Source organism: Neoarius graeffei, chromosome 28 (genome assembly GCF_027579695.1).
Source record: "Neoarius graeffei isolate fNeoGra1 chromosome 28, fNeoGra1.pri, whole genome shotgun sequence".
Lineage (NCBI taxonomy): Eukaryota > Metazoa > Chordata > Actinopteri > Siluriformes > Ariidae > Neoarius > Neoarius graeffei.
The window spans coordinates 47760611-47773763 of NC_083596.1; the positions used below are offsets into that span (position 1 = coordinate 47760611).

General features: G+C 45.6%; 1 protein-coding gene across 1 annotated transcript in view; it reads right to left on the reverse strand.

Moving 5' to 3' along the window:
• The window catches only part of LOC132875683 (golgin subfamily A member 6-like protein 22), a 41847-nt gene that overhangs the window by 22145 nt on the left and 6549 nt on the right, over positions 1 to 13153 (reverse strand). The window contains exons 3-4 of the mRNA XM_060912631.1: positions 11930 to 11982; positions 9836 to 10211 (exon numbers count right to left, since the gene is read on the reverse strand). Coding sequence (XP_060768614.1) covers positions 9836 to 10211; positions 11930 to 11982 — 429 coding nt within the window. The remainder of the gene's footprint in view (positions 1 to 9835; positions 10212 to 11929; positions 11983 to 13153) is intronic.

A 13153-nucleotide genomic window follows, 5' to 3' on the forward strand; every position in this document is an offset into this window, starting at 1 on the left:
TCCACCCACAGCGGAAGGTCCTTGGTGGACAGCCAAACCCGCTGCCCAGGGCGGAAAGTGTGGGCAGGTCTTCTATGGTGGTTGGCCTGAGTCTGGTTGGTTCTGGAGGTCTGGATGAGGGTCCTCCTGACCTTGCTCCAGGTCTTGCAACACCGTCTCACATATTGGTTGACCGAGGGCACCCCCGCGTCCTCCTCCTGGTCCGGGAACAGAGGTGGCTGGAACCCGAATTGGCACTGGAATGGCGACAGCTTGGTGGCCGATGACTGCAGGGTGTTGTGGGTGTACTCTGCCCATGGCAGCCAGGTGCTCCACGATGTCGGGTTATCCATGGCCAGGCCTCGCAGGGTGGTTTCCAGGTCCTGGTTGAGCCTCTCTGTCTGGCCATTGTACTGTGGGTGAAACCCAGAGGAGAGGCTGGCAGTGGCTCCGATGAGCTTGCAAAACCCGTGCCACACTCGGGAGGAGAACTGGGGCCCCCAGTCAGAGACAATATCCTGTGGGAGACAAAAGACTCAGAAGATGTGATTGAACATTAGTTTAGCTGTTTCAAGGGCAGAAGGGAGCTTGCACAGTGGTATAAAGCAGCAGGCCTTGGAGAATCTGTCAACTATGACCAAAATGACAGTGTTACCTTGTGACTCAGGGAGACCCGTGATGAAGTCGACTGCCACGTGGGACCAGGGATGCCGGGGAATGGTCAGAGGATGCAGGAGGCCCTGGGGATGCTGTCGTGGGTTCTTGCTTCTGGTGCACACCTCGCAGGAAAGGACGAATTACCTTAATTCCTTCTCCATGCTTGGCCACCAGAAGCATCTTCTCAAAAAGTCCAGGGTCCTTCGAGCTCCCGGGTGGGCGGTGAGAGGGGGCGAGTGACCCCACTGGAGAACCTTGGCCCGGGCTTGATGTGGGACGTACAAGAGGCCCGGTGACCCCGTCCCAGGACCGGGGTCCTGGTGTTGGGCTCATTGGACGGCCTCCTCAATACCCCAGCAGACAGGGGCCACAATCCGGGACACAGGGATAATAGGCCCAACTTCGCTCTCCCTGTTGGTGGGAGCGAACAGCCTGGAAAACGCGTCAGGTTTGGTGTTTTTGGAGCCGGGGCAGTATGATAGGGTATAGTCAAACCAACTGAAAAAAAGGCCCACCTAGCCTGTCGTGGATTGAGTCTCTTTGCTTGCTGGAGGTACTCCAGGTTCTTGTGGTCCGTCCAGACCAAAAAGGATGTTGCGCTCCCTCCAGCCAGTGCCTCCACTCCTCAAGGGCCAGTTTAACTGCTAGCAGTTCTCGATCCCCCACGTCATACTGGGACTCCGCAGAACTCAGGCAGTGGGAGAAGTATGCGCAGGGGTGCAACCTTCCTTCCGAGCATTGAGAGAGGACCGCGCCGACGCCACTGTCCGAGGTGTCTACCTCGACGATGAAGGGTTGTGAAGGGTCCGGGAGGACCAGAATGGGTGCTGTGCAGAAGCGGTGCTTGAGGTCTTTGAACGCCTTTTCCGCCTGAGGAGACCAGACATACGATCCACCTGTCCCTTTGGTGAGGTCCGATATGGGCGCTGCTACAGAACTAAAGTTCCTGATAAACTTGCAGTAGAAGTTCGCAAATCCTAAGAACCTCTGAACCTCTTTGACAGACTTGGGGGTGGGCCAGTCCCGGATGGCCAGGGTCTTGGCTGGATCCATCTGGAGTTGGCCTGTCCGTACAATAAAACCCAGAAAGGAGACCTCGGGAACATGAAATTCGCATTTCTGGGCCTTAGCGAACAGATTGTTCTGTAGCAGCCTCTGGAGAACCTGGCGGACATGGTGGCGGTGCTCCTGCATGGTCTTGGAAAAGATTAGGATGTCGTCGAGGTAGACAAAAACGTACTGGTTAATCATGTCCCTCAAGATGTCGTTGATTAGGGCCTGAAAAATAGCTGGTGCGTTGGTGAGTCCGAAGGGCATCACCTGGTACTCGTAGTGCCCAGACGGGGTGTTAAAGGCAGTCTTCCACTCTTCTTCCTGTCGGATACGGATGAGGTGGTATGCGTTCCGTAAGTCCAATTTGGTGAAGACAGTGGCGCCTTGGAGCAGATCGAACGCTGTGGACATCAGCGGAAGGGGATAGCGGTTGCGTACAGTGATCTTGTTCAGACCCCTGTAATCAATACATGGCCGGAGCCCCCCATCCTTCTTGCCGACAAAGAAGAAGCCAGCACCAGCGGGTGAGGTGGAGGGTCGAATGAACCCAGAGGCCAAGGCATCTTTGATGTACTCCTCCATGGCCTTGCGTTCTGGCTGAGAGAGGGAAAACAGTCTGCCACGAGGAGGGGTAGTCCCAGGGAGCAAGTCGATGGCACAGTCGTAGGCACGGTGCAGAGGAAGAACGGCGGCCCTGCTCTTGCTGAAAACTTCCTTGAGATCCCAGTACTCTGTGGGAACTTGAGATAACTCGGTGAGATCAGGAGGCTCGGCAGGAGACACAGGAGAGCTAGAGAGCAGACAAGAGGCATAGCAAGCACGACCCCACTCCACAACCTGGCTAGTGACCCAGTCTATACGAGGGTTGTGGCGGGTGAGCCAAGGAAGACCTAGAATAACTGGGAACTCTGGTGAAGGAATCAGGTGCAGGGATATTTCTTCCTTGTGACCTTGAGACTGGAGGAAGACTGGAGAAGTTACTTGGGTGACTCTTCCGTCACCTAAGGCTTGGCCATCCAGGGCAGACACAGACAGTGGGACTTCAAGAGGAGCAGTCGGGACATTGATACTTTGGGCAAAGTGAACATCCATAAAGTTTCCAGCCGCCCCGGAGTCTAACAAGGCTTGACAAGAGTGGACAGACTCACCCCAGGAGATGGAGACCGGGATGTAGACTCCTTGGCCAGGGAGTTCAGGAGAGAGGGTAGGCCCCGTCACAACCCTCCCTCGGCTGGACGGGGCGGTCCTTTTCCCGAGAGCTCGGGACATGATGCTCGGAAATGGCCAGGCTTGCCACAGTAGATGCAGCACTTGTCCCTCCTTCTGCGCTCCCTCTCAGCTGCGGAGAGACGAGTATGGCCAACTTGCATGGGCTCTGGACAGTCCCTGGAGGAGGTAGACGGGCTCCAGGTCGAGGCAGTGAGGCCGGGGAAGCTCAGGACTCGGCGGCGCTCTCTAATCCTGTTGTCAAGATGAGTAGAATGTGAGATCAGAGTTTCGAGGTCATGTGGGCATCCGATAGAGGCCAGGCCATCTTTGATGGGGTCAGACAAACCATGGTGAAAGGCTGAAACCAGGGCTGCTTCGTTCCATCCGCTGACTGCTGCGAGCGTCCGGAACGTGATGGCGTAGTCCGCGACGCTTTCTTCTTGCCGGATGGACATGAGCTTCCTGGCTGCGTCTTTACTGGTGTCTGCCTGATCGAAGACACGAAGCATCTCCTCCATAAACAACTTGAAATCAAAGCACTCGGGTCCCTGTCTCTGCCAAATGGCCGTTGCCCAAGCTCGTGCCTTACCAGCTAACAAGTTTATCACAAAGGCAATCTTGCGGTGATCCATAGTGTAGGTGGTAGGCTGAAGTTCAAAGGTGAGTTGGCACTGGGTAAGGAACTCCCAGCACTCACCGTGCTTGCCATCATACCTCTGTGGTGCAGGAAGGCTGGGTTCACGAGGTGAAGGAGACAGCGTGGCAGGAGGCACTGGAGCGGGAGCAGATGGTGGAGCAGGAGCCGGATCAGGAGATGTGGGCAGAGGAGTCAGCTGTGCCAGGGTTTTCCCAATTTGCTGAAGCAGTACCTCGTGGCAAGCAAGGGCCTCACGTTGGCTCGTAAGTGTTCGTCCATGAGTGTCCATGGTAGCTCCGAAGTGTGTCAAAGAAGCCATAATTCCCTGAAGGTTAGCCGGGTAGACCGTTGAAGATGCCTCTGCTGAGTTGGTCATGACGGAGTCTTTCTGTTAGGGTTTTGCTGGGATTCAAACCCGGGTCATTGGTGTGATAATCCAGCAAACCCACTAGGCCACCAGGGGGATGAGTCAAGTGCAGAGGCGTGAGGCAAAAGTAGAGTATCAAAAAAAAAGTTTATTTACACTATTTACAATCCAATGGAAAAAACAAAAAGAAAATCCAAAAGCTCAGAAGATAAACCAAAATAAAAATATCCAAAGGTAAAATGTCCAAAAACAAAAGGAAAGGCAAAATGCTGAACGCTCAGAAGATCAAAAAGGTGCAAAGTCCAAAGAAAGCAAAAATATCAAAAACACAAGGGCACAGGCAAGATACGTGGGACAGAGGAAACTAGCACTAGACAGCATAGCATAAAGACTCCGTGACAAGGGAACAAACAGAGGGGTATTTATACACAAACTGATTAAGGAACAGGGCGGGGCAGGAAACAGGCAATCAAGACAAACACAAAACACAGTGGTGGCCTCTAGAGGCCAAAACAAACATGACAAGATAAACATAACAGCGGCCTCTAGAGGCCAAAACAGTCCCAGTCCTAACAGGTAGCCTTTGGTGGTGTTTACATTAGACCGTATCAGCGGATCATCAGATTAACGTTTTTAAAACGATTCGCGTGCACACAGCAACGCCAATACACGATTCGCGTGCACACAGCAATGCCAATACACGGATATGCTAATCACATGACATAGGCCAAGTTTACATTAGACCGTATCTGTCTCGTTTTCTTCGCGGATGCACTGTCCGTTTACATTAAAATGCCTGGAAATGCTGGGAAACGAGAATCCGTCAGGGTCCACGTATTCAATCCAGATCGTGTCTGGTCCGGTGCTGTGTAAACATTGAGAATACGCGGATACGCTGTGCTGAGCTCTAGCTGGCGTCGTCATTGGACAACGTCACTGTGACATCCACCTTCCTGATTCGCTGGCGTTGGTCATGTGACACGACTGCTGAAAAACGGCGCGGACTTCCGCCTTGTATCACATTTCATTAAAGAGTATAAAAGTATGAAAATACTGCAAATACTGATGCAAATACTGCCCATTGTGTAGTTATGATTGTCTTTAGGCTTGCCATCCTTCCACTTGCAAGTGGTAAGTGATGCGCATGCCCAACGTGCACTGAGATCACACACACAGCGGCTCAGTCCCAAATCACTGCTCATGCACTCCACTCGCGCGCTCTGTGAGCTGCGCAGGGCCAGAGTGCGCACCCTCCAGAGGGCACTCGCTGTTCAGGGCGGAGTGATTTGGAGCGCAGGATGCCTGCAGAGCCGAGCATATCCATGTATTGGCGTTGCTGTGTGCACGCAAATCGTGTATTGGCGTTGCTGTGTGCACACTAATCGTTTTAAAAACGTTAATCTTATGATCCGCTGATATGGTCTAATGTAAACCCCACCTTAGACGGCACGTAAGTTGAAATGTGTCAGTGCGGCTCAGCGCTTCCTCCTCAGCGGCTGCGCTCCAAATCACTCCGCCCTGTACAGCGAGTGCCCTCTGGAGGGTGCGCACTCCGGCCCTGCGCAGCTCACAGAGCGCGCGAGTGAAGTGCACGAGCAGTGATTCGGGACTGAGCCGCTGTGTGTGTGATCCCAGTGCATATCGGGCATGCGCAAGTCACTCACCACTTGCAAGTGGAAGGATGGCAAGCCTAAAGACAATCATAACTACACAATGGGCAGTATTTGCATCTTACCATGAACAACGTTAAGAATGACAAAGCAAAGCATTATATTCATACTTTTATACTCTTTAATGAAAAACAAAAAGGTGATACAAGGCGGAAACAATAGCAGGAAGTGAATTCCACGCCGTTTTTCAGCAGTCGCGTCACATGACCAATGTGGCATGAACAACACCAGCGAATCAGGAAGGTGGATGTCACAGTGACGTTGTCCAATGACGACGTCAGCTAGAGCTCAGCACTGCGTTTCCTCGTATCTCAATGTTTACACAGCACTGGATCAGATACGAACTGGGTTGAATACGTGGGCCCTGGCGGATTCAAGTTGTTCCACCTGTAGAGTCGTTTCTCGGCGTTTTAATGTGAATGGACAGTGCATCCGTGATGAAAACGAGACGGATACGGTCTAATGTAAACACCACCTTTGTTACTTTAGTCCCAGCTCTCTGCAGGTCATTCTCTAGGTCCCCCCTGTGTGGTTCTGGGATTTTTGCTCACCGTTCTTGTGATCATTTTGACCCCACGGGGTGAGATCTTGTGTGGAGCCCCAGATCGAGGGAGATTATCAGTGGTCTTGTATGTCTTTCATTTTCTAATAATTGCTCCCACAGTTGATTTCTTCACACCAAGCTGCTTACCTATTGCAGATTCAGTCTTCCCAGCCTGGTGCAGGTCTACAATTTTGTTTCTGGTGTCCTTTGACAGCTCTTTGGTCTTGGCCATAGTGGAGTTTGGAGTGTGACTGTTTGAGGTTGTGGACAGGTGTCTTTTATACTGATAACGAGTTCAAACAGGTGCCATTAATACAGGTAACGAGTGGAGGACAGAGGAGCCTCTTAAAGAAGTTGTTACAGGTCTGTGAGAGCCAGAAATCTTGCTTGTTTGTAGGTGACCAAATACTTATTTTACCGACGAATTTAGCAATTAATTCATTAAACATCCTACAATGTCATTTCCTGGATTCTTTTCCCCCATTCTGTCTCTCATAGTTGAAGTGTACCTATGATGAAAATTACAGGCCTCTCTCATCTTTTTAAGTGGGAGAATTTGCACAATTGGTGGCTGACTAAATACTTTTTTGCCCCACTGTATGTTGCATGTTTGTTGTATCTTTTACTCAACATGGTAAATGTCTCTGCCTCCATTATTGCAGTGCAGTGGGGTTACGCACAGGAGCATTGTGGGAAAGAAACTGACAGCTGGAAATGCAATCTCACTTACTGATCAGGGCTGGGTTCCCCGATAACATTGCACTTTAAGGCAAAAGAAGGAGTTTAAAGACACTCTTAAGCAACGAGAATTGTCTCTGTACGTGGTTTTCCTGAACACACTCATAAGAAGGTCTCTTTCAAGCACCTTTGCTTAGAGCTTCTTTGCAGCATGCGTCCTCGCGAAAGGCATTAGTAGTTGCTAAATCCAGTTGATGAGGTCACATGGCATTCATTTTTAATCAAAAACCAAAGAAATATAAAATGATTAAAATATGTTAAAAGGTATACTGTACTGTCGTGAAGCATTACATATAGAATGTGGTAATTAATAATTGAAACGATTTTACATTTTTGGACAATAATGTTTTTTATTCCAAGTCTGTTTTTTTAATTCAACGCTCACATGAAAGAATGATGAAATAATAAGCTAAATAATTCATGAAGGACGTATCTATCCCATCACCTGCCCCCCTTCCCAGACCGCAGTCCCTCCCCAACCCCCATGACCCCGCTGCCTCCTCATCCCCTGGACCCTCTCGGCTGACCGCTTCCCAGGCTGCAGGCAGACAGAGTCCAGCTGGCCGAGAGTGTCAGTGCAGCCAGGAGCTGCTCAACACTGAGGTGGGGTTTACATTAGACCGTATCAGCGGATCATCAGATTAACGTTTTTAAAACGATTAGTGTGCACACGGCAACGCCAATACACGATTCGCGTGCACATAGCAACGCCAATACACGGATACTCTCGGCTCCGCAGGCATCCTGCGCTCCAAATCACTCCTCCCTGAACAGCGAGTGCCCTCTGGAGGGTGCGCACTCCGGCCCTGCGCAGCTCACAGAGCGCGCGAGTATAGCGCACGAGCAGTGATTTGGGACTGAGCCACTGTGTGTGTGATCTCAGTGCATGTCGGGCATGCGCATCACTTACCACTTGCAAGTGGAAGGATGGCAAGCCTAAAGACAATCATAACTACACAATGGGCAGTATTTGCATCAGTATTTGCAGTATTTTCATACTTTTACACTCTTTAATGAAAGGTGATACAAGGTGGAAGTCCGCGCCGTTTTTCAGCAGTCGCGTCACATGACCAACGCCAGTGAATCAGGAAGGTGGATGTCACAGTGACGTTGTCCAATGACGATGCCAGCTAGAGCTCAGCACAGCATATCCGCGTATTCTCAATGTTTACACAGCACCGGACCAGACACGATCTGGATTGAATACGTGGACGCTGGCGGATTCCCGTTTCCCGGCGTTTCCAGGCGTTTTAATGTAAACGGACAGTGCATCCGTGAAGAAAACGAGACAGATACGGTCTAATGTAAACTTGGCCTGAGAAGGAGCGGCTCCAGTTTCTCTGAGACCTGCATGACCAAAGGGAGCGGCACCATCAGGAGCAGATGGACCTTAAATGAGCAAAACTTGATGTGCTGCCCAGACAGGTGGAGCTTCGGAGTGCATTCTCTGGAGTGCAGCCATGATTCTTTCAACTGTTATTCATTATGTCAATTTGGAAATATTTTACCCTTAGATATATAATGTTACAGGTGGAGACATTTGTCTCGTTTATGACGCTAAATTAAATAATCACTTGTCTAATGGAGCTGTATTTGATTAAAATGTGGCAATATCATGTGACATAATGATATCCATATGTGATTCCATAACATGTTGAAATATATTCATAATGTTTTGCATATATTTATTTCAGAATTAACTTGATGTAATTATGCCTATGAAAAATAATTTAACACAGCAGCATATTTAACAGCAGTTTCCACCCACTGATTGTAAGAGTCCCTCGGAGGTGCATTCTGTGGATTCGGCTGTGAGTGAGATGCTCTTTGGTGTGAAAGAGTGATCCAGGTCCATCGTAAGTTAAGAACGAACTAAAGTACTACTTTGATTATGATGGTCTTCAGGAAAACAATGGGACCTAAAAGATGGTTCTGAAGAGGCAGTTAAAGATGCTCTTAGTGTTAAGAGGCTTTCGGGAAACCCACCCCAGATTCCTTCACATAACATGATCTGAAAATGCTTTTTGTGTTTCTTTTTGATTCCTGAATTAAAATGTAATAAATGCAATAAGTTTATAAAATATCAGCCGTTACCATTCGTGTGAATTTGAGTTATTTACTTACCGCTGAGAGAGGTCCGGTGTAAAACAACAGAGAGAAATGTAATGTTAGATAAAATACAAAGAGAAAAACTGATGATTTACAGTCAGAATAGCTGCTAAACAATCTTCACTCTGTGCTTTCAGTACAAAGATGTTCAGCTACAATTTTAACCATTTTAATAAAATATAACAACAGACAGTGAATCATTATAAATAGCTGATATTTCAACAATTAAATGCTTCATGGAGTGTTTTTTCTCAGTGCAGTCACACATATCTGTGATCAACTGTTGAATAAAACACTCCAGATGAAGTGAAAATGCTGAGCATCGCCATATTTTAATCACATTTCTATCTGTATCGGGGAAAAATAAAGACAAGTTCTACTGTCTTCCATAAATGTCCATGTCTCCATGTTTCACAGAAGTGCTGGTGTGATTTGGATCAGGATCAGTTTTCTTTTTACTTCACACTTTCCTCTTTTCATCTCTCTGCTACAGCTTAGTCTTTGTCTCATCTGTCCATCATCTACTTTTTAGCAAACTGTAATCTGCTCCTTTGCTCCTGAAGCTTATTTTGTTTATTAAAGTGATATTGAGCCAATCACTGATGTGTAATTTTTAAAAAATGAAATAAAATGATTCAAAAACTTGTCATTCATATTTATACAAGCTGCTGTTTTTCGGCCCTTGTGCAGGTGTGTAACAGAGTGAAAAACACACTTACTGTTGATTCAACTAAAATGAACTTCACTCCACATTAGCACCCTGTATACTGAACCTCATACTGAATACTGAGTGTGTGTTTCATGAACTGAGATGAGCAGCTCAGATGATGATGATGTTGAGTTTATGCAGTGTGGAGTTCAGGAACACTTACTCATCTCTACTGTAATCTCCTCTGTTCTGTCTCCATCAGTGACCTGACACAGGTAATGTCCTCTGTCTGAACTTTCACAGTCTCTCAGCTGTAAGGAGACGTTTCCTGTCTCCAGCTCTTGAGTGATCAGACTCGCTCTGCCCTCGTAACCTCTCCCCTTTGTCTCCTGCCTCTTCTTATAGACACAAACACAGTCTGTGCCCTTAAACCACCGGATCTCCATGTTAACAGCACTGATTTTAGGAGACAGACGGCATGAGAGAGTGACAGCAGAGTGATTATACAACTCTATATCACTGGGGCCAATGAGTTTAAACTCATCTGTGTAGGAACACACACACACACACACACACACACAGAAAAAAATTAGTTTAATCTTCAATCAATAATTGTGATAAATTTATCTCTGGAAATGTAACTTACTGCTTGCAGCCGCCATCTTTATCTCTTCCTGTCAGTTCAAACTAATAAAATCCTAAACACACACAGAAAGAGAGAGTCATCCTTTTAAAACAACTTAAATGAACACATGACCACACACTTAATACAGAAATAATTTTCGAAAGCACAGTTCCACAGTGTATTTTAGAGGATTATTTGAACAGGTTATTGTGTACGGTAGTTGACTAGCATGCACTTTAGCACGATGCTAGCTCATCTTACCTTATCTCCTGTTCCTGATACAGACATCTGTTACTTGACTTGTCTACTGGAGTTGTATCCATAGTTCAGCGTGTTTCACATCAGATCTTTGTCTCATGATAGCTTGATACATAACAGCAACCTGATATAAGTTCCAAAGAAACCATATTTAAGTTTAGTTTACGGGGGAAAGCCTGTCGTTCTCTCACTGTCACCTTTGTACCAGCTGACTCTCCTTTGACCCATCATAAACTGCCAGTGATATCTAACAAAGCCACAGTAAACAGACTCTGTTCATAGAAAATACTGAGACAAATTTGACACACAAATACCTAATTTCGACTTCACCTCACACTGTAAAAAAAAATTTTTTATGGAAAAAAACTGGCAGCTGTGGTTGCCAGAATAATAATGTAAAAATACAGCAGAGTGTAAAACACATTACAGAGCAACCTGTAAATTTTACAATTTAAAACCGTTATCCTTTACAAAATAACATTATAAAAATTACATGCTAAACTGGTAAATTCAACATCCCTTTTCAGCCAAATTAGCATGACTATGCCTTTATTAAAGCCATTTTTTCCTGTACAATTTACATGTAGTGGTTGCTTATTTTACATCTAATCCCATTCAATTTCACTGAAAAAAATCAGACAAGGCATTATTCAACAGTAAAAAGCTCATTATAAGACAGTAATTTTACTCAATTTTTCTGCTTATTTTATTAAAAGGTTGTGTTTCATGTAATATATTTTGTAGTATTAATAGCAATGTTTTGTAGTGAAATTAACATCTACAGTGGCGCTTGAAAGTTTGTGAACCCTTTGGAATTTTCTATATTTCTGCATAAATATGACCTAAAACATCATCAGATTTTCACACAAGTCCTAAAAGTAGATAAAGAGAACCCAATTAAACAAATGGACAAAATATTATACTTGGTCATTTATTTATTGAGGAAAAAGATCCAATATTACATATTTGTGTGGGAAAAGTATGTGAACCTTTGCTTTCAGTATCTGGTGTGACCCCCTTGTGCAGCAATAACTGCAACTAAACGTTTGCGGTAACTGTTGATCAGTCCTGCACACCGGCTTGGAGGAATTTTAGCCCATTCCTCCATACAGAACAGCTTCAACTCTGGGATGTTGGTGGGTTTCCTCACATGAACTGCTCGCTTCAGGTCCTTCCACAACATTTCGATTGGATTAAGGTTAGGACTTTGACTTGGCCATTCCAAAACATTAACTTTTTTATTCTTTAACCGTTCCTTGGTAGAACGACTTGTGTGCTTAGGGTTGTTGTCTTGCTGCATGACCCACCTTCTCTTGAGATTCAGTTCATAGACAGGGTTCACAAACTTTCAAGCACCACTGTAGATGCTATGGTATCATTGAATTCTTTAAGGAATGTCTTCATTAAATGAGTATTAAATATAGACAGACTCACAGACACACCAAGACTCACAAACAGACTCACAGGCAAACACACCAACACAAACTCTGACACAATGTCAAACAAAGATTTTAATTTGCAACATTTACTGTTAAAACAAAAGAACTAAGCCACCTCAAGAAAACTGTGACAGATAAAATGTTTCTTTTTTCCTATACATTAAAAGGTAGATTGAAAGCTTCTATATTTGATGGTTACATTTAAACTGCACTCTTATGTTTGACTTTTACCATAAATGTGAAGAGAACTGTAACCTGTGGTATGCAGCAACTTTTAAAAACAAATACAATCCCAACTTGTCATTTCAAACCCCCATTTTATTATTTCGACAAGGTATGCAAAATACTTTTCAACAGTTGTGTGTTTTGTTTTTCTTAATTTTAAACTAAAGAATAAAATATTTCCTTTCCCTCTTTTTTAAAAAAAAAAAACATTTGGAATAAGGCCTTGAATATAAAGAAACACACGTGCAACCAGACTGTCACACCTTCAAACCAATACTTTAATATGTAACATAATGCAAGCTTAAGTAACTAAGCAACCATAAGAAACCTTCTTGGATCAAGGTGAGGACTCTGGGGGTCAAGTGTAGACGGGAACTGCTGCTCTTCTCCACTTCCATGCCCTCTGTGTTGGAGAAGTAGTATCTTGGAAAACAGACAAATATATAAATGATAAAATACACACAAGGCCGGATTAACTATATGGGCCTGCGGCACAGTGCCCAGGGGCACTAACCACTCACAGCCAGTGGGGGGGCACCACATGACAGAAACTTTAAAAATATTTTTCGTGAATGTTTGTACACTTAAAATGGTTATACACTTGACATTGTTAAATAGTCATATATAATTCATTATGAACATTAATTTCATAAGAACAATAATCATAATTCTGAGCAAGAGTGGGCTATGTGACCATTAACCCCCCCTTTCCTCAACCTGTCAGTTGAGCCAGTCCACCTACGGTGAAATGTATCAATTTTTTAAAAACCGCGGTAGAAATGAAAAATGGACAGACATCAATTGAGTGGTTGTGCGAAGAGAAAATTAAAAAAAGAGAAAGACTCCAGGCGTGTAGCTGCAATTAAAAATGTTCCAGTGCTAGATTGTTTTTTTATAAAAACATCGACAACTGCCGTCACTACCAGCGCTGAAGCCGAAGCTAGTGAAATCAGCGATGCTAGTGAGGGAGATGGCCCTGCTAGCACTAGCCGGG